At 39.9% G+C, this 25,445-nt stretch overlaps 1 protein-coding gene across 1 annotated transcript; it reads right to left on the bottom strand.

The window, feature by feature from the left end:
- Positions 1-22,740: 22,740 nt before the first annotated feature.
- Positions 22,741-23,535, bottom strand: TCIM (transcriptional and immune response regulator). The gene has a single exon (XM_010592435.3). The coding sequence runs from the start codon at positions 23,430-23,432 to the stop codon at positions 23,112-23,114; it is 321 nt and encodes a 106-aa protein (XP_010590737.1). The 5' UTR covers positions 23,433-23,535; the 3' UTR covers positions 22,741-23,111.
- Between the last annotated feature and the right edge of the window lie 1,910 nt (positions 23,536-25,445).

Consider the following 25,445-nt stretch of genomic DNA (forward strand, 5'->3'; position numbering starts at 1 on the left):
CTCACCCAAGGGTTAGTCAGGTTTCAGCAGAACTTCCAGACTAAGATAGACTGGGAAGCAGCATCTGGTGATCTACTTCTGAAAAAATTGACCAGTAAAAACCTTATGAATATTGGAAGAACATAGTTTGATATAGTACCAGAAGATAAGCCCCTCAGGTTAAAAGGCACTCGAAATATGACAGAGGAAGAGCTGCCTCCTCAAAGGAGAGTTGACCTTGATGACATGGATGGAGTAAAGCCTTTGGGACCTTCATCTACTGAGGTGACACGACTCATAATGAGAAGAAACAGCTGCAAACATCCATTAGTAATTTGAACATGGAATGTACAAGCACGAATCTAGGAAAATTGGAATTTGTCAAAAATGAAATCAATGCTTGAAGATTGATATCATAGGTATTAGTGAGCTGAAATGGTCTGGTATTGGCCACTTTCGATCAAATAATCACATGGTCTACTATGCCAGGAATGAAAAATTGAGGAGGAATGGTATCACATTCATTGTTAAAAAGAACATTTCAAGACCTACTCTGAAGTACAATGCTGTCAGTGATAGAATAATATCCATACCATTACAAGGAGGACCAGTTAAAACAACTGTTATTCAAATTTATGCATCAATCACTAATGCCAAAGATGAAGAAATTAAAAATGTTTATGAACTTCTGCATTCTGAAATTGATCAAACATGCAATCAAGATGTATTGATAATTACTGGTGATTGGAATGCAAAAGCTGGAAAAAAGAAAAAGGCCCAGTAGTTGGAAAATATGGCTTAGTGATAAAAATGACACTGGAGATCACATGATAGAATTTTGCAAGACCAGTGACCTATTATTGGAAATACCTCTTTTCAACACTATAAATATGGACCTCACCAAATGGAATACACAGGAATCAAATTGACTACATGTGTGGAAAGAGACAATAGAGAAGCTCAAAGTCATCAGTCAGAACAAGGCCAGGAGCCAACTGAGAAACAGACCATCAATTGCTCATATGCAAGTTCAAGTTGAAGATGAAGAAAATTACAGCAAGTCCATGAGAGCCAAAATGCAACCTTGTGTATATACCATCTAAATTTAGAGATCATTACAGGAACACCGAGTGAAGACCAGATGAGTTGTGAAATGACATCAAGGACTCCATGGATGAAGAAAGCAAACGGTCATTGAAAAGACAAGAAAGAAAGAAAAGACTAAAACGGATGTCAGAAGAGACTCTGAAACTTGCTCTTCAACCTAGAGTAGCTAAAACAAATGGAAGAAATGATGAAGTAAAAGAGCTGAACAGAAGATTTTAAAGAGCAATTGGAGAAGACAAAGTAAGTATTATAATGAAATGTGCAAAGACCTATTGCAGGGCAAGGCTTCCCAGTTTGGGACTAAGCCCTGCCTAGGTTCTTGCCTTCTACTGACCAAGAATGACCAGAAGAGGCTCAGAGGTTCCACATGAACAAAGGCTTAGTAGCGACAGAAAGAGAGTAAAGGCTCATGAGGGAGAGGCAGAGAGGCGCTTCCACCTATGCTAGCCTCCAGTATCTCTCCAAACAAAGGATTTCCTAAGGTTTATAGAAGTTTTTAGGTAGGAAAAAGGCATTATCTTTATTCATTAAATGGGTGGAGATTCCCAGGAGAAGGAGAGGGATTATGAAAATCAAATGCCCATGCAGTTAGAATTCAAGATGGATTTCCTCGCAGAGGTTGCTGGAACTAAGATGGAGCCTGACGCAAAGGCTGTCATGATGTCAAACAGGACTTATTCTGGGATGTTGTGCCTGTGTGATGCCTCTGGACCTTGGCTTGAGTCCCAGCGAAGGGTCCCTGCTCATGTTTGTCTCATATGGGGGGGTCATTCATAGGCCATGTTGATCTTTAGTGCACACGCTCTGCACCTGGTGGGGCCTTGAAAAACAACTCAGGAGGATTATCAGTAATTTATAGATGGTCAAGCACACAGGGCCTTGAAATGTAACCCCTTAACTTGTCTAAGCACCTGGTTTGTTAATCACAAGTAGTTCTCAGGTGCCAGCTGCAAAAGTCATGTCGTGGTCTGCACTTAGGTTTAGATTCCAAGAATACTGAGTCAGAGGCTATTTAATTCAGCCAGCCCAATCTCTTGTCTGTCTCAGACCTGGAAATAAAAAAAGAAAAAAGGGAAGAACACTCCTGGCATTTCTCAAGCTGAAAGAACGGAAGAAAAAATTCAAGCCTCAAGTTGCAATACTGAAGGATTCTATAGGCAAAAAATTGAATGACATAGGAAGCATCAAAAGAAAATGGAAGCAATACAGAGAGTCACTATACCAAAAAGAATTGGTTGACATTCAGTAATTTCAGGAGATAGGATATGATCAAGAACTGATGGTACTGAAGGAAGAAGTCTAAGTTGTACTGAAGGCACTGGTGAAAAACAAGGATCCAGGAATTGGCACAATACCAATTGAGATGTTTCAACAAGCGCATGCAAAGCTGAAAGCACTCACTGTCTATACCAAGAAATTTGGAAGACAGCTACCTGGCCAGCTGTCTGGAAGAGATCCATATTTATGCTTATTCCAAAGAAAGGTGATCCAGCAGAATGGAGACATTCTTGAATATCATTAACATTACAAGCAAGTAAAATTTTGCTGAAGATAATGAAAAAAATGGTTGCATCAGTACATCACACAGAACTACCATTAATTCAAGCTGAATTCAGAAGAAGACATGGAATGAGGGATATCATTGCTAATGTCAGATGAATTTTGGCCAAAAGCAGAGAACACCAGAAATATGTTTACCTGTATTTTATTGACTTTGCAAAGGCATTCGACTGTGTGGACCATAACTAATTATGGATAACACTGCGAAGAATGGGAATTATAGAACACTTACCATATTTACGCAAATAACGCAAGCCTTCTATGTTTTCCAGCTGCTCCCTTCCCCAGCAAGGTATTTTCTTAAGAGCTGTAATACCAATTTTTTTTACATGTTGAAGTAAAAAAAGAAAATTAGCTTAGAGTACTTAGGAAAATACCTCATGGTGGAAGGGAGTAGTTGGGAAACAAATATAGAAGGTGTGATTTATTTGCGTGAAAATACCGTAATTGTGCTCATGAGGAACCTGTACAAAGAGCAAGAGGCAGTCTTTCCAAACAGAATGAGAGGATACAGTGTAGATTAAAATCAAGAAAGGTGTGCATAAGGGCTATATCCTTTCACCATACTTATTCAATTTGTATGCTGAGCAGATAATCCGAGAAGCTGGGCTATATGAAGAACACAGCATCAGAATTGGAGGAAGACTCATTTACAACCTGAAATATGCTGATGACACAACTTTGCTCGCTGAAAGCAGGGAGGACTTGAAGCACTTACTGATGAAGATCAAAGACCACACCCTTTGGTATGTATTGCACATTAACATAATGATAACAAAATCCTCATAACTAGACTAATAACCAACATCACGATAAACAAACAAACAAAAATATTGAAGTTGTCAAGGATTTCATTTTACTTGGGTCCACAATCAATGCCCATGGAAGCAGCAGTCAAGAAATCAAAAGACATATTGCATTGGGCAAATCTGCTGTAACAGACCTCTTTAAAGTGGTAAAAAGCAAAGAGGTCACTTAGGGGGCTAAGTTGCACCTGACCTAAGCCATGGTGTTTTCAATTGCCTCATGTGCATGGGAAGGCTTACCAATGAATAAGGAAGACTGAAGAATTGATGCCTTTGAATTATGGCATTGGTGAAGAATATTGAATATACCATGGACTGCCAGAAAAACAAATCTGTCTTAGAAGAAGTACAGCCAGAGTGCTCTGTAGAAGGGAGGATAGGGAGAATTCATCTTATGTACTTTGGACATGTTATGAGGAGGTACCAGTCTCTGGAGAAGGACATAATGCTAGGTAAAGTAGAGGGTCAGTGAAAAAGAGGAAGACTCTCAATGAAAAGGCCAGACATAGTGGCTGCAACAATGGGCTCAAACATAGCAATGATTGTGAGCATGGAGAAGGACCAGGCAGTGTTTTGTTCTGTTGTACCCAGGGTTGCTATGAGTCGAAACCAACTTGACAGCACCTAACAGTTACATAACAGTGAAGGACAGAGTCAGGGTGGAAACACGGAGCCCAGGCTCACTCAGGCCCAGGTGCTGGGTACTGTGTTCTCAGGAGAATATATGCTTCCACTTATCTCAAAGGAACCATTTCTCTATGTATTCAGGATAAGCAAAATATTGAGAAATAATGTTGAATGTTTTTATCTTTCTAAAATATTAAGTTAGAATAATTGGAATTAGGTGTACTATCTTCTTCAATGGGTAACATGTTTTAGTTTAAATCATATTAAACTTTTGTTTTTATAACTCAGTGTAGTCAAAGGTTGGCAATTTCAAGTTGCATTTATCTTTGAATTGTCTATCTCTTCTGAGTCCACCATATTTTATCTCTATTTTTAGCCCTTAGCACATTTCACATTTCCAAGTACACAGTAGAAACCCAACCAAAAAAAAAAAAAACCTTCCTGTTGAGTAGATTCCCACTCAAAGAGACCCTATAGGGCAGAGTAGATCTGCTCCAAAAGTTTCCAAGAAGCAGAAACCCAGTAGTTGTTTATCGAAGGAATGAATTAAGTAAGATACAGACATCTTTGCATGTTATACCTTTTACACAATACAATACAGCTGAATAATATAGACGACAACTTTTTAATGCCATCTTGGTGCAGAGGAAAGTACAGGGACTTTGGAGTCAGGAAGACAAGTCAATTTCTACCTCCGCTTGCTATGTGAGGTGGTGGAGAAGTCACCTAACCACTCTGATCCTGAGTTTCCTCATGTGTAAAATGAGAACGGCAGTTGATGACTGCCAGGATTACTATGAGGACTGAGTGACATTGCATTGGTACTGAACTGATTTTACAGGAGATACTGTGCAAATATTATTCACCACTTATACCCCTAGTATTAAGTGGTATCTTAGAGGTAAACACAGAGCTCTGAAAAAATTCATTGTTTGCAACATTGGCTTCAGCTAAGCCATGCTGACTTAAATGCTAAATAGGCAAGGGGGAAGTTTCGAATTATTTAAAAAACCATCTTTCAAATATATTCACAAAAAAATATTCAATGAAGCAATATTTTTCAAGTATTAATTACATTAAGGCATTAATATACGAATACATAGTAATGTCAGCATCATAATGTCAACACATTCTAGAAAATAAAAAAATTCTACTTTCTTTTCTTCTGGAGAGAGGTGTATTTTTAATAAGACATTCTATTTTAAATGCTGTGAAATGGTAAACTTCCTGTGTTCTAAATTCATTAGCCTCGCCCTGCCTCGTGAAGATGATAATGGTTAGCAAAACAGAGCTATTTTGGTACAAACTAAGGCTGCAAAGCCTTCCTCATCAGCAAAATTGAAAGGAGATGCAAGGAAAAAGCTTTTATGCTTGCAATTAAATGGGTCTGGATATTTCACAGTATAAAAACAGAAGTCTTTTGTTGATCAAAAACAACAATTTGATATTTTAGGGAAAAAAGAAAAGCAATTTGCATGACAAAAAGTCTCAGTTTTTGTTTTACTGTTATATATAAAAATGCTCTGGTGAAAAACATTATTTCCTGTGGCATTTACTCTAGGGGGCGATTTTCAGATCTTTCTGGCTCTTTCTTTCTTTCGAGAAATACCCAGAACATTGTTTTTGTTTGTCTGTTTTTACTTTATGTATTTATTTTTACTTTTGTATTTTAAAATGAAGATCTTAACATGGCTTTAGCCACTTCATTTCTCAGGGGTCAAAACAGTGATTATTCACAGAATTGAAGTTCATTCCTTTAAGGTCCAGCAAAGAAATCTTTGTTTCTAAATTGGTTTGCAGACCAGCAGGATCCACATCACCTGGCAGCTTGTTGGAAATGCAGACCCGCAAGTCTCATGGCAGATCTCTTGAGTAAGAACCTGCATTTTAACAAGATCCCTTAGTGATCTGTATGCATATTCAAGTTCGAGAAGCCCTGGGATAGAACACTATTATGGATCAGATTGTGTCCTCCCAAAATATGTGTTGGAATCCTAACTCCTATACCTGTGGGTGTAATCCCCTTTGGGAATAGGATTTCCTTTGTTACTTCAGTGAGACCAGATCAGGGTTGGGTGTGTCTTATACCTATCTACTTTTGAGATATAAAAAGAGCAGATTAGGGACAGAGAAGTAAGCATAAATGGGAGAAACACAGATGCCACCTGGAGGTCTCCAAGGAATGTTGAGAACGCTAGAGAAGCTGAGGCCAGGATTTCTCCCTAGAGTGGATGGAGAGAGCCTTCCCCTAGAACTGGTGACAGAATTGGAATTGTAGCCTCCTAAACTGTGAGAAAATAAATTTCTGTTCATTAAAGCAACCCATTTGTGTTATTTCTGTTACAGCAGCACTAGGTAACTAAGACAAACACAGAGGATGAGTAGCGTGGAACCCCTTTGGAAACAGTAAGCTGGGCCTCTGTGGCTGGAGCCCAGGGTGCAAGGGCAGGGCCTAAGTGGCAGACACGCTGGGAGGGCAGAGCAAGAAAAAGTAAAGAAATCAGAGAAGTCATTTTTGATCATGTTGGGGCAGGCAAGAGTGAATTGTAGCAATTCAATACCTTCCCTAGCAGAATTAACCACTTCCTCTTCTGAGTTATTGCTATATACTGTATATTTCTTTTGTTAAACTTACTGTCCTATGTTACAATTATACATTTACTTGTCTACGCTCTTTTCCCCCATGGCTAATTTTTAAACCAGAACCTATTCTTCTTTGCATCTCCTGAACAATAAACGATTGACCTGACCTATCTAAGTTGTAACTACACAACCATTAAAAGTGATACCAGGGCCTAGCCCCAAGTTTCTTATAGTTCAACAGTGTAGGCTAGACAAAGTTGCTAATCGTTTATTCATTCATTTATTCAACAACTATTAACTCAGTGACAGTCACCTTTGTACTTTCCCTTTCGGACGCTTGAGCATTATCCCTTCCTCTGCCTCTCAGCACCCCAAGTTTCCTAGTCCATCTTGCCACTGTGAGCAAATTGTGTGATTATTGGTAAAGTTGTTGGCAACAAACTCTGTATACCAAGCACGTTCTCAATAGAAAATAAGATCTCCACTTCCCTTGACATATGAAACGTTTACTAGTTATTAAGGCCCCATGGGCTGTGGCGACAAAGCTGACTGTGCTTAGTATGAGCTAAGAAAAGGCTCAAGAAAAGTTTCCTAAGAAATGAGTTCTGACCCAGGACAGAGGTAGAATGTGATTTACACAAGCAGCAAGAAGGGTGAGGGCATTCCAAGAAGGCGTAATGAATGAAAGTGTAATGAGAGAAATGCTTTATGACAAGTTGCTGGTAACTATGAATCCAACTTGTCATAGGTGCTAACTATATATATATATATATATATATATATATATATATAATTGATTGAGTCCATATTAAGGGTATGCAGAAGGTAAGTTTAGAGTACCAGACTACAAAGGGAATTGAATGTTAGGCCAATGGAGATGGACTTTGTACAGTAGGCAATGGGTAGACGTTGAAGGTTTTGAGCAGGGAATTTATGCACATAGAGTGGCATTTTAGAAAGATAAACCTAACTGTTGAGTAAAGGACACATGGAGGGGCAAGAGCTGGAGTCAGTGAACTATGTCTACAGTAGCAACGCTCTAGTGGGAAGTGGAAAGCCTGTGTGTAATGAATGTGGTTCTGGGAGAAAATGACCGATTCGAGAAATAATGCAGAGGATTAAGCCAACGCATCACCAAGTTCTCTTGGTACTTCCTCAGAAATTATTTCTAAAATCCAACCATTTCTCTACAACTTCACTCCCATCAGAGTCCTTGTAGCGCAGTGGTTAAAGAGCTTGGCTGCTAAACAAAAAGTCGGCAGTTCGAATCCACCAGGCTCTCCTTGGAAGCCCTATGAGGCAGTTCTAATCTGTCTTATAGGACTATGAGTTGGAATTGAGTCAACAGCAACTTTTTTTTTTTTTCCACTCCTATCTGTTGTGACCTGGATGGCTATTACATCTACTTAAAAGATGTACATTTTTATGCTATTGGCGCCCTCTGGCCCATTCCAGAAAATACTGCCAGGTTGACCTTTTAAAAACACAAATCAGAATATTGCCATTCTCCACTTTGAAAGCCTTCAATGGCTTCTATTTGAACTATATCAAAGTGCAGACCCCTTGGGGCATTGGTATATGCTGCCATTTAAAGTAAACTTTTCTTATTTCAGAGGAAGTAGAAGTCTTATTTGCCATTGAGAAGGCGCTCAGTATGCCAATGGTTTCTAATAACCGTGCCCTTGGCTCACAGTGGCAATGGTAGACTGGGGGACTGGAGATGCCCAGAGGCAGAGGCAGGGATGATGCTCAGGCACCAGGAAGAGAAGGTAGAAAGATGTCTGTAACCTGAGCCCCAGTAGTTCAGCTCTGCCTATGGCTCCGTTCCTAGCATGTGCCATTCTTTTCCCTACCCGCTGGCTCCAGCAACAATGACTTCTTTTCATTTTCTTGGACATACTATGCTTTTCCCAACATAGAATCTTATCATAAACTAATTCCACTCTTCGAAATGTTCTTTCTTCCACCCTTTGTCTGAATAACTTCGACTCATCCTGTACGCCATGGCTTAAATGACATCAATAATCTTTCTTAGCAGCTTTGCTGTTTCCTTAAAAAACATTTATTACCTTTTAAGACTATTTATTTATTTGCCTGTCTCTTCTCCAGGGGTCTGGCACCCCGTGTGATTTTCACAACTTGTCATTTGAGGCAAGGCAGAGACCCAGGCAAGCCCGCTAGTCACAGTTTAGGCCTGTCATATTCTGTTAGCAATATTTTGACGGTTATTACTAGGAAGCTGGATGATGCCAACATTAAGAAAATGGAGCACTTGTATGTCCTGTTACTAAAATCAATACCACATTATATAACACTGTTTAAATTCAGGAATTAGAGGGGCCCAAATCTTATTTAGTCTCAATTCCTCATGTTAGAGAAAAGGCCAAAACCCAGCTACTCAGTGACTTTCCCTTTGTCACACATCAGAACAGGGCTAGAGCTAGGTCTTCTGATTCCAAACGTTTCATGGAGCCTTTTAGACACTGAACGCAAGAATGAGGAATAACTATTAAGCATCAGAGTCAGAGTTACAGCAGGGCTGAAAGCAAATCACACATGAGGTTGAGTAAGCAATGATGTAAGGGGTAGACTTCTTCTGTACTTCCCTACATTCTTATTAAGTTAGAAGGGCATTGGATAAGTTAGTGAAACTCCCACAGACTCAGTTTTCTCATCTATAAAATGGGAATAGTAATACTTGCCTTGCAAAGTTGTTGAAAAGTTTAAAAGAGATTATTCAGCACTTTCAGTAATGCCTGGCAGTATTTAGGCACTGAAAACATATTATTTAAGCTTTTCTGCACCACCGATGTTTAGTAGAATACTGGATACATGTTAGGTAGTAAACCAACACATGTTCATTTTACTTGCTTTGGTAACATGGTCTAAAACTGCTTTTGACTCAGTATTTTCCTGGTAATTTCTTTCCAATTTAGGGTGGGTTCTAACAAAAGGTCAGAGGAACAACAGAAGCAGATGGCCTTCCTGGAGTGTGTGCCAAAGGGCTTCGTGCTGTGTCTTAGGTGTGACGTCTCCACCCATCATGCAGCTTGGAGGCTCAAGGGCAGATCCTCAACATTGTGCTTGTCCCTTCCTGAGCACTCCCTGGTGCAGACTCCAAGTCTGACAAGGAAAATGTGCTGTGATCATCACATAGGGAGAGAGCAGCTGCTCTAAGGTGGAGTCTATTGTCAAGGTTCTCTCGGTAACAAAAAGAGGAAAAGGCCTATCAAAGCATTTCCTGCTTGCAGGAGCCATGTGCTTCCATTAATTCTTTTCCCTGAGTCAATCTGTCTCCTTCAGACTAATGTGTCTCCGTGTCCCATATTCCAGAGCACAAAACTGACATTTTTAGCAGTTAATTTTATACCCTTTCTAAACAGTATAGTTTTTAAAAAGATAACTTACCTCAGGTATTCAGGGATAAGTCCATGTATATTTATATATGGAAACTGGCACTAAAAAAAGAATGTGGTAGAGCAGTTAAGATTTTTCAGAATTCTGCTTATGTCAGTAATTAGTGCTTCAGCTTTGTGGTGCGTTTGTGGGGATAACAGTGAAGACTCTGTCCTTCCTGCACCATCAAGGAATTGTAAAAAAAAAATAAAGAAGATTCTCTGAAATTTACACAGATAAAATTCATGCCTAATGGAAGAAATTAGCCGCCATGGGAGTAAGTAGAAAACTATTTCAAAAAGTTTTGTGAAGCAAAGTAATCTGGTTCTCATCTCAGGGAAGCAGACCTGGAGTATGACTATACTATAACAATAAGGTAAAATTTAGTGACTTTTATTGTACCCTGTTCCAGAAAGGATAACGGCACGAAGAAGGTAGATGGTAGTGTCTACAAGTACAGGAGACAGAAAGGTAGAATTTGACAAATATTTATGCAACACGGTAATAGGGAGAGTCCCTAAATGCTAATATGGTCAATTGCAAAATTTGTCAGAGAAGAATCAAAATTCTGTGGTCTTGTCTGCCACCAGATGTGTGAGTTAGGCCATCCTAGATTATCCAGCTACCAGCTGGCCACAGATACTTGAGAGAGTCCAGTAGAACACAACAACCTGGTTGGTCCAGGCTAGCAGGACCCCCAAGCTGACCCACTGAATCATGACCTAAATAGAATGGATGGTTTGTTACACAGCAAAACCTAAAAGTCGCAATGGTCACTAGATGAGAGGCTTCTGAAATGGGGCTAGTTCTTCTAACCTTAACAAAGCCAGAGTGAAATTGTCCTCAAGACTGTACCTCATTTTGCTTTTGCTTATAATTCATCCTCCTGAGTGGCAGTTAAATTTCTCCCATAAATGAATAAGTGGGTGGCCCTTATTTATATTGCAGATGGTTAGTTTTGTTATGGCTAGTGAGTGTTCCTAAGTCTCTCAACCTTGGTGCCCAGAACATCAAGTTTCTGATTTGTCTTAGCTGAGAAGAGTATTGGTTGGCAATGCCTTTAGCAGGTCCCTGTTTTGTCTAAGAACCAGCTCTGTCTCATTTGTCTAGAATTATTACAAGTCTATCTAACACCAGGATTGAGCTCTTAAAATTGAAAGAGTGCTTTTTCTCCATCAGTTTCAATAGAAAAAAACTAAAAAAAAACTATGAAGGATTAAAAGTTCACTGAAATAGGTGATAAATCTATTCAACGCGAGAAAGGGTCCCACTCCTGGCATTTTTTGAGGATGATTGAAAATCCTTAAGCCAGGTTGGACCGTCATTGAAGGATCACATCTTTTTTTGACTCCTTAATAAAGAAATGTAGAGATTTCTCCAACTTCCAAACATATGTCAAATGAAAAGGCAACACTACTTCATGCCTACCCAATGTGGTCATGATCAATTTAAAGTTAAAAAATCAGACACTCTTTTTTTTGCTTACATATTCCCCACATTTGCTTGGCTGATTCATTTTTGTCAACTGATTCCATTAAGTGATTCTTGGATGCCACATTAATATGGTCTTAATGGTTAGTATGTGTTTCAGTTATCTAGTGCTGCTATAACAGAAACACCACGAGTGGGTGCCTTCAACAAACAGAAGTTTATCCTCTCACAGTCTAGTAGGCATCAGCTCTGGGAGAAAGCTTTCTCTCTCTGTCAGCTGTGGAGGAAGGTCCTTTTCATCTATCTTCCACTAAACTAGGAGTTTTTCAGCACAGGAACCCCGGGTCCCAAGAATGCGCTCTTCTCTTGGCACTACTTTATTGATAGTATGAGGTCCCCCTGTCTCTCTGCTCACCTCTCTCTTTTATATCTCAAAACAGATTGGCTTAAAACACAATCTAATCTTGCAGATTGAGTCTTGCCTCATTAACATAACTGCCACTAATCCCATCTCATTAATATCATAGAGGTAGGATTTACAACACATGGGAAAATCACATCAGATGACAAAATGGTGGAGAATCACATAATACTGGGAATCACAGCCTAGCCAAGTTGACACACATTTTGGGGGGGACACAGTTCGATCTATGACAGTGTAGTATACATTTAGTTTTTTTTCCACTTGAAATCAAACAACAGCTGATGCCATTTAGTTCCTAAAAGCATGTTGCAAGGCTTTATGGCACAATGGTTCCCACACTTCTCAGGCACAGATTATGGCGATCTCTAAACCTTTTCGTTCTTTCTGAAATTCTTACTACATATTTTTTAAGACATATAGAATTACTTTTGTGATCAATGCAGACTTTTCTTCAATTTGCAAATCTCTTGGAGTTTTTAAGCCTTCCCAGCATTGCCTTCTTTCTTCTTCACACTTGTCCAAATGAAATGCCAAAGTCGTGGCAGTGATTGGTTGTAAATTTACTCTTTAGTTGGAAGAAGAATAGAAGGAAACAATACCTTTCAGCCATCAATCCATAATGAAAACTAGGTCAAGAACAACAGAACTAGGCGCTATCAGCAAAACCAGTACACAGATGTTCAGAGAACTTGCTCACTTCCACTAAACACATTGAAGCCCTTCAGACATAATGAAAAACAAACGAAGTGCTAGTGACAGAAATGAACCATGGCAGAATGCCTTCCCAACATGGCTCTTTCAACATGAACTATGACTCACGCCATGGTTCACTCATTTAACACTAATGGACCACTGTTGTTTGAGCCCTTTGCTGAGGTGCTGAGGAGACAAAAAGGATGCAGATGATTGCATATTGATCTCAGAGATTAATAAGGTGATACTTCACACAAACATTTTCTGTTCATTAAGTGATGTCTGTGTGTGTGTGTTCACATTCAACACACCAACTGCACGTTGGGCTAAGTGCTAGAAGCTGTGTAACATTCAACCATGAGCAAAGCACTATTCCTGTCCCTATAAGATTCTGACTTTTACAGGTACCATATTTCTAACTTACTTTTGCATTGTTATTGTTGTTAACTGCCATCGAATAGGCCTCTGACTAATTGTGACCCCATTCACAATGGAACAAAACTCTCCCTAGTGTTGCAGCATCCCCATGATCGGTTGCAGATCGGACCATTGTGCTCCATACAGTTTCCTTGGCTGATTTTTGAAAGCAGACTGGTAGGTCTTTCTTCCATCTTAATCTGGAAGCTCCACTGAAACCTGTTCAACGTCATAGCAACAAGCAAGTCCACTGACAGGGGCGGTGGCTATGCATGGAGTGCATTGGCCAGTAATTGAACCTGGGTCTCCCACATGAAAGGCGAGAGTTCTACCACTGACCCACTGCTGCCTCTGTACTTTTTTTATATACATTATCTGATCTTATTCTTACAACAATGAAGAGAAATAAGTATGGAGGTATTATGATCTCTATTTTATAGACAAATAAAAGTGTGGTTGAGAAAGATTAAATAATTGACTCAAGATTTACACATAACTAGTAACTGGCTGAGACAGGATTAGAATCCAGGTCTTCTTATGCTCAGCGTACTGTTCTTTCTACTGTCTACCATGTCGTACATCAGGCTATCTAGCTAGCAACAGCCAGTATCAGTGCTAGGAAAAATTGTGAAGCAGATATTTTTCTTCAGTGCATTATCACCTTCAGTTGCTTGTTCCTTTACCAATTTCAGATGTCCGCTCAACTCTGGTTTCAATCTTCCTGTTCTTCTACAGTCTCTCCCCCTAAAATTAAATCCACACTACCTCCTTGGAGGATGCTTGCTGTTAGCAAGAAAATATTTATTGAGTGCAAGTACGGTAAGTTACATAAGTGACTGCTAGTGATGCACGTTAACCATCCAGAGGTATCTCCTTTTTAAAAGAATAACTTGTCGAGACTAAGAAATGTATCTCGAGAATAGCAAGCAAGTAGAAATATACTGGGGGTGGGGGAAGGGAGATGTTCCATTCTTTTGAAAAACTGATTTTAATTGCTAAGACTACCTGCTTTGTGGGAGTTCAGATAACAGTAAGATCACTGTAGGTTGATATGATAAGGTAAGATTTCTTAGAACAGGTGGAATTTAGAGCAAAGTCCAGTGAATGGTAATATTTGGATCAGAGATAATAGGAAGAAGATATTCCAAGATAAGGTGCTAATCAAATCTTGGGTCAAGTTTGTTTACTTGAAAATGTAATGAGGGCTGCAATGTGCCTGGTGACATATAAAAGCCAACCCCACTGCTGTCAAGTCGATTCCAACTCACAGCGACTTTATGGTGACATATATAAAAACAAACAAACCAGACCCATGGCTGTCGAGGCAATTTGGACATAATGGATTAAAATGAGTCACTTCCTCACCATGCACTCAGCTGGTGACTTTGAAGAGCAAACAATCTTGGTCAGTGGTTTCCGAATCTGACTGAGCAGAAATATCACCAGGAGGTGACCTAAGATAGCAGATCTCCAGCCCAGAAATTCTGAATTGTTAAATCCGGGGCCTGGATTTGAAAAGTTCCCCAGCAGATTCTGGCTACATGTGGGTTTGGAAACAACTGCACTTCCCCAGGTATGTGGCAATATCAATAGGGGAAGATGGCTCCAGGTAAATGTGCCTCAGATACTGTGGTTCTAGTGACTCTCTGGGATCAGCAGGATGCTACAAAATTTTTCAAATGACGAGACCTGGGCATAAATAGGAAACATAGACAAGTTGCAGGAGAATAAGAAGAAAAGACAGTAGAAATTTCTCTCCTGGTAAAACATGCTTTCTTATCAAAGTAGATAAATATCAGAACTGAGATTTAAGGAAAATGAATACCAGAAAAGTGATGGAAGTAGTAATCTACACATAACTCAATTATTAAAGTTCAAAAGTAATTCTGTTGTTTGTTATTGTTAGTTGTCATTGAGTCAGCTCTGATTCATGGCGACCCCATGTAAAACACAGTGACGTGTTGCCTGGTCCTGCACCAGCTTCGTGACTGTTCGTATCCTTGAATCCGTTGTTGTGGCCGCTGTGTATCTTGGGTGCTTCTTATCTAGGAGGGCTCATCCTTCAGCACTATATGGGACAATACTCTGTTATGATCCATAGTGTTTTCGTTGTCTAGTTTTCAGAAGTAGATTTTCAGGACTTTCTTCCTACAGAAGCTCTGCTGAAGCCTTTCCACCATGGGTGACCCTGCTGGTATCTGAAACACCAATAGCACAGCTTCCAGCATACCAGCAACAAACAAGCCACCACATTATGACAAACTGAGAGGTAGTAGAAAAGTAATTACATTTGCCTCAAAATGATATATACTCTTTTGGCTGTCTTTTTCAATGAATCACAGACTTCATACGGTAAGAAAAACTCTAACGAATGCTGGGAAATCAAATTATTTTTGCTATCAAATCACAAAGTGCCATCAATAGAAGACCCAGTTGTAATACAGAAATTGTGCCCAATATTTAATGTTCCTTATAGTTAACTGTGGAGCTTTATGGAAATACTGGGCCTAGTAACCAGAGAGTTTGGGGCTAAGAATCTATATTATTAAAATTCCACAGGTAATTATGATTCTCACCAATGGGAGAGACTGACTTAGTTACTCAGCCATTGCTTGAGTGTGGAAGTGATGTTCAAAATATTAACAGGCAGCTTTGGCATGGGTACCAATCATGCTAAAAAAGAGGCAGTTATTAAAAAACCCAGATGGACCCACAAAAAGTTATTTCTCTCATACTGTGACTTCAGCAACCATTATTTATGTTCAAAAATTTTAGTCTTTGGTTCTGTTGAGAAAAAATTTCTATCATGTATGGTCTGATGGAGACTGGAGGAACCCCCCGAAGCTATGGCCCCCAGATGCTCTCATAACCCAGAACTAAAACCATTCCCGAAGCCCACTCTTCAGACAAAGATTAGGCTGGACTATAACACATAAAATAATACTTGTGAAGAGTATGCTTCTTAGTCCAAACAGATAGAAGAGACCAAAATGGCAGCTCCTGTCTGGAGGCAAGATGAGAAGGCAGGAAGGGACAGGAGCTGGTTGGAATGGACGTGGAAAACCCAGGGTGGAAACGGGGAGTGTACTGTCATATTACAGGGATTGCAACTACTGTCACTTAACAATATGTGTGTAAGTTTTTGTATGAGAAATTAACTTGAGCTGTAAACTTTCACCTAAAGCACCCATACACACACATTTCTATCATATACAGATTATCAACTGACCCAGAAAAAAAAAAAAATCCTACAATGGAAAATCCAATTTATGAGAAATAATACTGAGATCGAGAAGGCATCACAGACAGACATCATCCAGTCAGACTTTGTTTTTTGTCTTTTTTCTTACAGACAAAATTTAGAGGTTAAAAGGAATTTGCCCAAAGCAAAGTTGGGAAAAACCCTAGAACTCCAGACACAGTCTGGTGGTATTTGCACAACATCACGCTGCTCTCCACAAATGAGGCAACAAAGGCTCAAGAAAGGGTGCTGCTGTGGACTGAATATGTGGGTGTTTTTTGTGTGTGTGTTAGGATGCGCATACCACTACAACAAATGTCTTCTGGCTATTCGTCCAGCTTTTCTTTGTTGTTGTTGTTGAAAGGATACATAGCAGAACATATACCAGTTCAACAGCTTCTACATGTCCAATTCAGTTACATTGATTACATTCTTCAAGTTGTACATTCGTTCTTCCCCCTTAACAAGAAACTCAGTGTCTCCTAAGCTTCCTATCTGAACTTTCCAGTTGCTGTTGTCAGTTTGCTCCCATATAGACAGCTCTTCAAGAGACTCTGGCTATTCTTTCAGCTTTTGAAACCACTGCTACGCCTTGTGGGAAGAGGATGTTTATTTCCAAGATTCTGTATGGTAGTTTTGTGACTACATAGTCAAAATGTACCGACTATGTCAATGTGTGTACACATGAAAATAGAACACATTTGCATCTTTCTGTGGCAATCACGTAACATGTCTGAAAACTTTGTTTACACGAGTTATTCAAGTGAGGCTCAAATAAAGAACTTAAAAAAAAAACCCAAAAAACCCCTTGCGGTCCAGTCAGTTTCGACTCGTAGTGACCCTACAGTGATCCTACAGGACAGAGTAGAACGGCCCCACAGAGTTTCCAAGGAGCAACTGGAGGACTCGAACTGCCAGCTTTTTGGCTAGCAGCTGAGCCCTTAACTGCTTTGCCACCTGTATTTGTGGCTCCTATATTTGTAATAGTTGTTAAATAATAAGACTCATTATAATGTTAAAGCCGAATCACATTTTCTTAAAAAATTAGAGAATGTAGTTTGCTGTTCCTGAAATCCTGCCTCACAGCATTCTTCTCCTTCATCTCTTACTTCTGTTTCAGCTTCAGGCCACATAGCTGCCCATTTTTTACCGTGTTCTAAAGGTCCTGGATAGCTTTTCACATCAGTAGACAACTGCAAAGTCACAGAGAGCTCTGGAAGGATCACTGTGGGCTCTGATCTTGGGTTCAGCTGCTAACCCATGTACTGTTTTTCAAAGTATCAACCATCTCCTTTCCTAGCGTCCCATATACAGTAGTTAGGCAGTGAATGTTATTCCGCTATTCCATATCCTTCAATGATCCCTTATTACCTTCAGGATAAAATCAATACTCAAGCTTGTCATTCAAGGCCCAGCTGCATTTCTAATTACTAGAATAATGAGAACAATCTGAATACTCAGGACCCTAGCCATTCTGAACTGCTGGATGTTCTCATGGGGTCATGAAGAGTTGGAATTGACAGCAATGGGTTTTTTTTTTTTTTTTGGTTCTGGCCTCCTTGCTATGTTCAAAGGCTGATAGGAAAATTTTCCTTCCCACAGTTCTGGTTAACTAGTCTTTTGAAACAGGGAAAATCCTCTATGGAATCTTGTAGGATCTCCCAGACTGGGTTAGATTTCATCCAATTCTCCAGCCACATGCTGAACACACACCCACACACATACACACACACACATACACGTAGACACACATCATTTCTGCCCTGTGCTCTCACGTCATCCTGTTTAAATGTCTATCATATGGCTCACTGTAATATTGTTTTCAAACATTTTCTGGCTCCTCTGACAAAGAGAAAAAGGGTAACTTTTTTTTTTTTAATCTTTATGTCATTCATTCAGTCCATGGTCCCCAATACATAATGGGTGCTCATTACATTTTTGTTGCACAAATAGATAGGTGTGCACCCTGCTCCCTATACGGCTCCCTAAACCAAAACACCAACCCCCTTGCTCTTCAGTCAATTCTGACTCAGAGCAACCCCATGTGTTACATAGCAGAACTGTGCTCCATAGGGTTTTCTCGGCTATAAATCTTTATGGAAACAGATCACCAGGCCTTTCTTCTGCTTTGCCTCTGGGTGGGTTCGAACTACAAACCTTTAGGTTAGTAGTCAAGCACAAACCGTTTGCACCACCCAGTGACTTCATGCAACTCCGTAGGTGCTATAAAAGGGATGAACTAAACAATATGCCCTTCTGAGAAACCTGTGTGCAGTTTAGAAGGTAGATTTGGTATTCCGACCAAGGCCGTAGCTTAGTCATTTGTTGATTAGCTGCTAAGCCTTCCAGGCAGCATCAATCGCATCCCCTACTAACTCCCTGATAATGGGAAAAGGTATTAGGAAGCTGTATGTCCCAGAAGGAGCCCCATTGGCACAATGGTTAAGCACTCGGCTGCTAACCGAAAGGCTGTCTGTACGAGCCCACCCAGAGGTCCAAAGAAGAAAGGGCTGGCTATCTGCTCCTGTAAAGATTACAAGCTAGAAAACCCTAAGGGGCAGCTCTACTCTGTCATGTGGGGTCACTATGAGTCAAAAATTGGCTTGACAGCACTTAACAGCAACAATGACGTATCTCCTGGACCCCTTTCTCAGTAAATCCCATCAACTGGACATTCTCATAGAAATAGACTTTGTGTGCTCAGGCTGGTTTGAGGAACTGTGAGCTCTGCATTGAATGAATAAAATAAAGAAACTACGGTTTCTGATTTCTCTACATGAACAAATTGAGACCCAAAGACTTTAGTGACAACCTGAAGAGACCTTACCCATTGCCTGGTGGTATGGTAGTTAAGCGCTCAGCTGCTAACTGAAAGGTCGTTGGTTCAAACTTACCAGCAGCTCAGCAGGAGAAAGATGTAGCAGTCCACTTCCATAAAGATCACAGCCTTGGAAACCCTACGGGGCCATTCTACTTTGTCCTATAACATTGCTAGGAGTCGGAATTGACTCAGTGGTAATGGGCTTGGGAAGAGGACTGAAGTGTGGCCTGTTGTTCCAAGGTGCTGATCCGGGTGTTAACTGCAGCCTCGAAAACCTGCATCTGAGAAACTCGTGATACAATTAAATTATTAAACTAAGAAGCTTTCTCCGTGTAGTACAAGTGACAAATAAATGGACACACAGAGATCTGATAAAGGTGATTTCTCAGAGGCCATACCATCCTGTCTTTCTGACTGACTAGCCTATAAGTAATTCTCCCGGTAAAGGGAGATAGAGGAGCTCGATTTCCCATACAGAAGCAGTCTCACATAGTGGCTAGAAATGAAATCTCTGGAGAAAGCCTTCCTGGATTTGATTCTGGACTCATTTTCTGTGTGTCATTGGGCAAGTTACTTCACCTCTCTGTGCTTCAGTTCCATGATTCCTGTATGCGTGAATACACACACACACTCTTATATTATAGAACTAATTAAGTGATGCAATATACACACAGCACTTAGAAATTTGGCAAATAGTAAACACTCAGGAAAAGTTAATTATCACCATTATAAACCTAATCACACAAATATTATTAATGGGCTATTTCGCCAGTCATTGCTTTTCTTTCTTCTGTTACAATGAGATGTCTTGAGATATATTTGGCCATCCGTGTTCCTTAGAAGGAAACCCTGGTGGCGTAGTGGTTAAGAGCTCGGCTGCTAACTAAAAGGTCGGCAGTTTGAATCCACCAGCTGCTCCTTGGAAACCCTATGGGGCAGTTCTACTGTGTCCTGTAGGGTTGCTGTGAGTTGAAATTGACTCAATGGCCATGAGATTTTTACAGGTGCCTTAGAAAAAATTCTGAGCAGGACTAGTTATCCCTGTTCTAATGATTTTTACTTTCACCTCCAATTACATAATAATAAAAAAGAATTAGGAAGCTGAAAATCATCCTTGTGCAATCATGTTGATGCCAGCTTCTGTCCTCCCTGAAGGAAAAAGGCAGTGTGCTAGGTAATAATCTACCGGAAATTATTATTCTCCATGCTGTGTGGTACATATCCTGACTGCTTTTTAATTTGCTTCCCATGTTACAGCTTTGCCATCAGAAACTGATAACATTTTGCAAGAAAACTAATATAACACATAGTCCAATGGTTAAGCACTCAGCTGCTAACAGAAAGGCCATTGGTTCAAACCCACCAGCTGCTCTGAGGGAGAAAGATGTGGCAGTCTGCTTCTATAAAGATTGCAGCCTTGGGAACCCTATGGGGTAGTTCTACCCTGTCCTATAGGGCAATGGGTTTGGGTTTTTGAATGTGCAACGAAGGAGCTTTGGTGGCACAATATTTAAGTGCTTGGCTGCTAACCAAAAGGTCGGTGGTTTGAATCCACTAGAGGCTTCGCATGAGACAAGACCTGACAACCTGCTTCCCTAAAGATTTCAGCCTAGGAAACCCTGTGGAGCTGTTCTACTCTGTCCTACAGGGTAACTATGAGTTGGAATTGACTCCACAGCACACAATAACAACAACAATGTGAAACAGGATAAGACACACATTGTACCCTACTGATAACAACAGAGGCAGAGTGAAGAGTTGTGAGTATGTATGATAAATGCAACCCTTGAAATGTGTTCAGCTTCCAATACGTGCCTGAAATCTTTGATAGAAAAGATTTTCAAAATTCTCATTGGAAGCATGGAGTGTAATAGGTATTCTAGAAAAGTAAGCTCTTAAATTTCCTGCCCAAGGATTTTATAAATGTCTTTTGGGGATTCTAGATGGACAGAGAAAATGTGTCGCTGAAGGCCCTGTTAGGAGCTGGAAGCTTACTGCTAGCAAGCACAGAAAAGATTATAGGTGAAATCTTCAAGCCAGCTCAGTTCTCAAGAAGAGGGAAATCAGATCATGGTGTAGAGAGGGCTCTTTAGGGTTTTCACTTTGATAATCCCCAAATCCAGCCACCACTGTCAAAGCCCTTCCTCTTTTGTTCATGTTTTTTTTTTTTTTGGTGGCCTAGATGTCTTTGCTAATATGATGAAAATTATGAATATTCCTCCTGGAAAAATGCACAAAGCCCCCCACACAAAATTCTGCACGTGATTCCATGGTTTTCCAGGATGCTCTCATGTAAAGAACTCCTTTTGAATGAAATGATTTTATATTATCTCCAGGAAGAGCCAATTAAGATTTGAAAAGAGATTTTGCCACTTAATCTCTTAAAAAAAGATTTTTTTTTTAAATTAAAAATCCTGACCTGTACCTCTCCCAAAAGATTTTCGATAGTTTACTTGTTTTGTTTTACTATGATCAGCAATTTCGAAAACTTTTGCTGGTGTTTCTGAAATGCTTAATTTCTGGGGAACATATATGCCTGCCTGTTAGAAAAGTGAAGCGGGCATTGATGCATGCCTTCTTAGAAATACTTTATTATAATTTTATGAAGATATAAACAAAAAAAACTGTAACGCTATTCCCATATTGGTTTGCATTAAATAAACATTGAGAGCCCACAGAATCAGGATCATAATTCAGGTTTCCTAACTCCAAAATATAATATTTTGGGGGAAATAAATATTTGCTTAGTAACACCATACACTGGTCTAAAATAAGCTTTCTACAAATGTACACAGCTGCTGTAGCCCCGGAGGACAGATTTAAAAAATGTGGGGAGAAAAACCTTTTAAAATCCACCCTCACTGGCTACCTAAGCAACAATACTCATGAAATCATCTATGAGTTTCCATATCAACATCCTAGATCTTAAAGTTGGGACAGAGAAACTTTCTGAATATTTGATGTAAGAATTTGTAAAGCTACTCTAAATGCACCTTTTATTCTAAGAGTCAAATCCTTAGAAAAGTTTACAATGATCCATTTTTAATTTCTTCTTTTCCCTTTGAGATCAAGCATCACACACCAAGAAAACCTACATTTATAATAATTTATTACGGTTACATGTCACTTGCCATGTATAATAAATTATAGAAACCATAACATCTTCATAAACTATTTAGTATATAATATTCACTTCCTAATGCTTACTACAATAACTGTAAGGACTTTCATTAGGTTATATTTTAGCATTAGTCAGAAGATAAAAAACTACTATAAAAAACTACTATAATTTCTTTTTTTTCACAGTACTTTGGATTTAGGAAGAACCTCATTATTTAACTTTTGTGCAACCGGTTTCAAATGTATAAAAAGTCTTTACAAACCAGAAGGCGGCATATTGTTTTACCAAGCTGCTAAAGGTATTGCAGTTCCTTGAATCTGTACTTAACACCCACGTGGTGCACTTTTTCAGGCTTTGTAATAAATGCAAATAATCAATTACTGATCTCTAAAATGCTACATCAAGAGACAACAGTGAGGCTTGGCAATATTTTGAACATTCATAGAAAAACTCAGTAAACATTTTGAGCAGAGTATTCTCTTTCCCTATTCTTCTCCCTCCACCCTCCCCCAACCCAGTTTGGTTAAAAAAAAAAAAAAAAGTTCAGGTTGAATTTAAGTCCAGGGGTCTGACAAAGTGACACTGGAGGCACTTCTTCCCAAGCCATCTGTTGTCTTTAGTTCTCGTATCTGTCCAGACTCAGACTCTCTTGACACCAGCAACAGTCCTTTCCAGCAGGGAGAGTTTCCAATCCTTGCTGAAGGCATTTTCTTCTCTACTGTCACAGCACAGTGCGTGAAATTGCTTTGAGTCATTGTAACCAGTTAGTCCTGTTTCTTTCCAGGCTCCTGGGTCCTCGTGGAAGAGAAGCTTGCAAGGCAGCAACCAAGCGCCCAGTGTGTTCGGGTCTCACAAACTCACTTGTGGTCTTTAAATGTCCGTTCTCCTTATCCATTCTCCTGTCCTCAGTGAACTTTGATGGAATATTTCCTCAGTTTCAGAAACTGGAAAAGCTTATCTTTCGTCCTCTTCTTCAGGGCCATCAGGGCTCTGGTTTTCTCTTCCAAATCCTGATCTATGGCAAAAATGATCTTAGCTCTCTCCTCTGCTTTCTTGTCTCCAGAGTTTTTGAAGAGCCTCTGTAGTGAGTCTTGATCTATGTTTTCAAAGATGTTGCCCACAGCTTTCTTTCGGGCAGCTGTGTCAAAGTGGTAGCCGTGGATGGACGGGCTGACTCTTAGCGACGTGGACATGATGATGTCTTGGTAGCTTCGCTTTGCTTTCATCGATATGGGATCTTCAGGAATTCAGCTCCCGGGCTGTCCAGAGAGTCTGTAGCAAAATCTTGCCGGGACTGCTATTTAAAGTGTGAAGCAAAGCTCTGGGCTCAGATTACACTGCTGACATCAGAGTGATCTCAGGGAAGGGTAATCACAGCCGGGTTTAACAGTTGAGTTGCCAAAATCCTGCTCTTGTGCAAAATATTACTCGAAGTTGTCTTCAGTGATCAGAAGTAGGGGCATGGGAATTTCTTTTTACTTCATCTGTGACAACAGGTTTATACAGACTCAGACCCCTCTTACCAAAGTGGCTGAAACCGGAGAAGTGCAAAGACAAGACACAAGCAATGTGGTTTTGATTTTCAAAATCTTTCCGAACAACAATCGAAACAAGGGGTTCTATAATGACAAAAAAGCCTTAGTTCCCCGATAAGCTTTTAAAGTGCACGCCAAACATTTGGCAGCCCACTTCAGTGCTCTTTGGACATCGTATTCAGAGCGACCTGATCACCACTAGGAGAAAGTTTAATAACCAAGGGTGACACTTTGGAGTATTTTTCATTATAGAGAATGAGAGTTTCCCTGCAACACACTGACGTGACAGAGCCCGAAAAGTAACTTTTCAGAGACTATACACAAGTGCTAATTTAGCTTCACTGAATAAAATTATAATACAATAATAATAACAATACACAATATCAACAACAGCTATCAGAAAAGTGAGGAGGGAGAGTTAATCAGGTTCTTTAAGTACATAACATCCAGAAGAAATGGGTTGACTTTTTTTCCTTTAAAAGTGATTTTGGCATCACCCAGAACAATATCTTCTTCTAAATAATTTAAATTTGCTCTTCCCACCTTCCATGATACTCAGCCAGTCAGTGCCCCCACTGATTGTATGGAGCACTTGCGTTCAGCAGGAATGCTAAATGTTTACTTCAAAGGGCCTCAGGGACTTCTCCTTATGGACTTCATACCTAGTCCACTTTCTAGTGCTTCAGGAAAGCAAGGCTGGTTTTAGGTTTCCTCAGAGATATTCAAGGAGCCCTGGTGGTGCAATGGTTAAGTGCTCAGCTGCTAACCAAAAGGTCTATGGTTGGAACCCACCATCTGCTCCGTGGGAGAAAGATGTGACAGTCTGCTTCCATAAAGATTACAGCCCTGGAAACCCTGTGGGGCAGTTCTACTCTGTCCTATAGGTGGCTATGAGTTGAAATTGACTTGCTGGCAATGGTTTTGTTTGGGTTTTCTGAGCTATTCAAACCATGCCTAGAAAGTACATAAAGGGAGATATGTGGCAGAAGGTACCTACTAGAAAACTCAGTTACAAACTGCTTTTATAGTTATTCATTCTTTCCTTCATTTACTCACTTAATCAACAAATATTTATTAAAGTTTTACTATCAGCCAGCTCTTTCTTAGGTATTGGAAATATAACAGGAAACCAAACCAAACCCCTGGCTTATCTTAATGGAGTTTATATTCTACTGAGGGAAATAAACAATAGAAAAAACATACATGTTTAAAATATAGGGATTGTCAGAAAGTAGTAAAGCAGAATTGTATAGAAACAGCAGGGGAGGGTTGAAATGTTCGTAGAATATTCAAGGACTTCTTCCCTTAAAGTGATATTATGCAAAGACCTGGCAGAGGTGAAGAAGTGAGCCCTGTACCTATTTGAAGGAAGGGTGTTCTAGGCAGAGGGAACACCAAGTACAGAGGGCTGAAGACAAGAGTGTGTTTGTAGAACAGCCAGCAGCCCAGCATGTGTGGAGCTCAGTGAACAGGGAAGAAGTGGGAGGAGATGAGGGCAGGTTGAGGAAGCATTGGGAAGTGGGAGGGTCAGATCTTTTATGGTCTTGCAAGCTTTTGTCATGCACTCAGCTTTTACTCTGAACACAATAGGTAGCCACTGGAGAGTTTTAAGTGAAGAAATGACATTTATATATATATATATATATATACTTTTAAAAGATAACTGTTACTTCTTCATAGAGGATAGATTTTAGGGAGGCCAGA

This window comes from Loxodonta africana, chromosome 19 (assembly GCF_030014295.1).
Source record: "Loxodonta africana isolate mLoxAfr1 chromosome 19, mLoxAfr1.hap2, whole genome shotgun sequence".
NCBI lineage: Eukaryota > Metazoa > Chordata > Mammalia > Proboscidea > Elephantidae > Loxodonta > Loxodonta africana.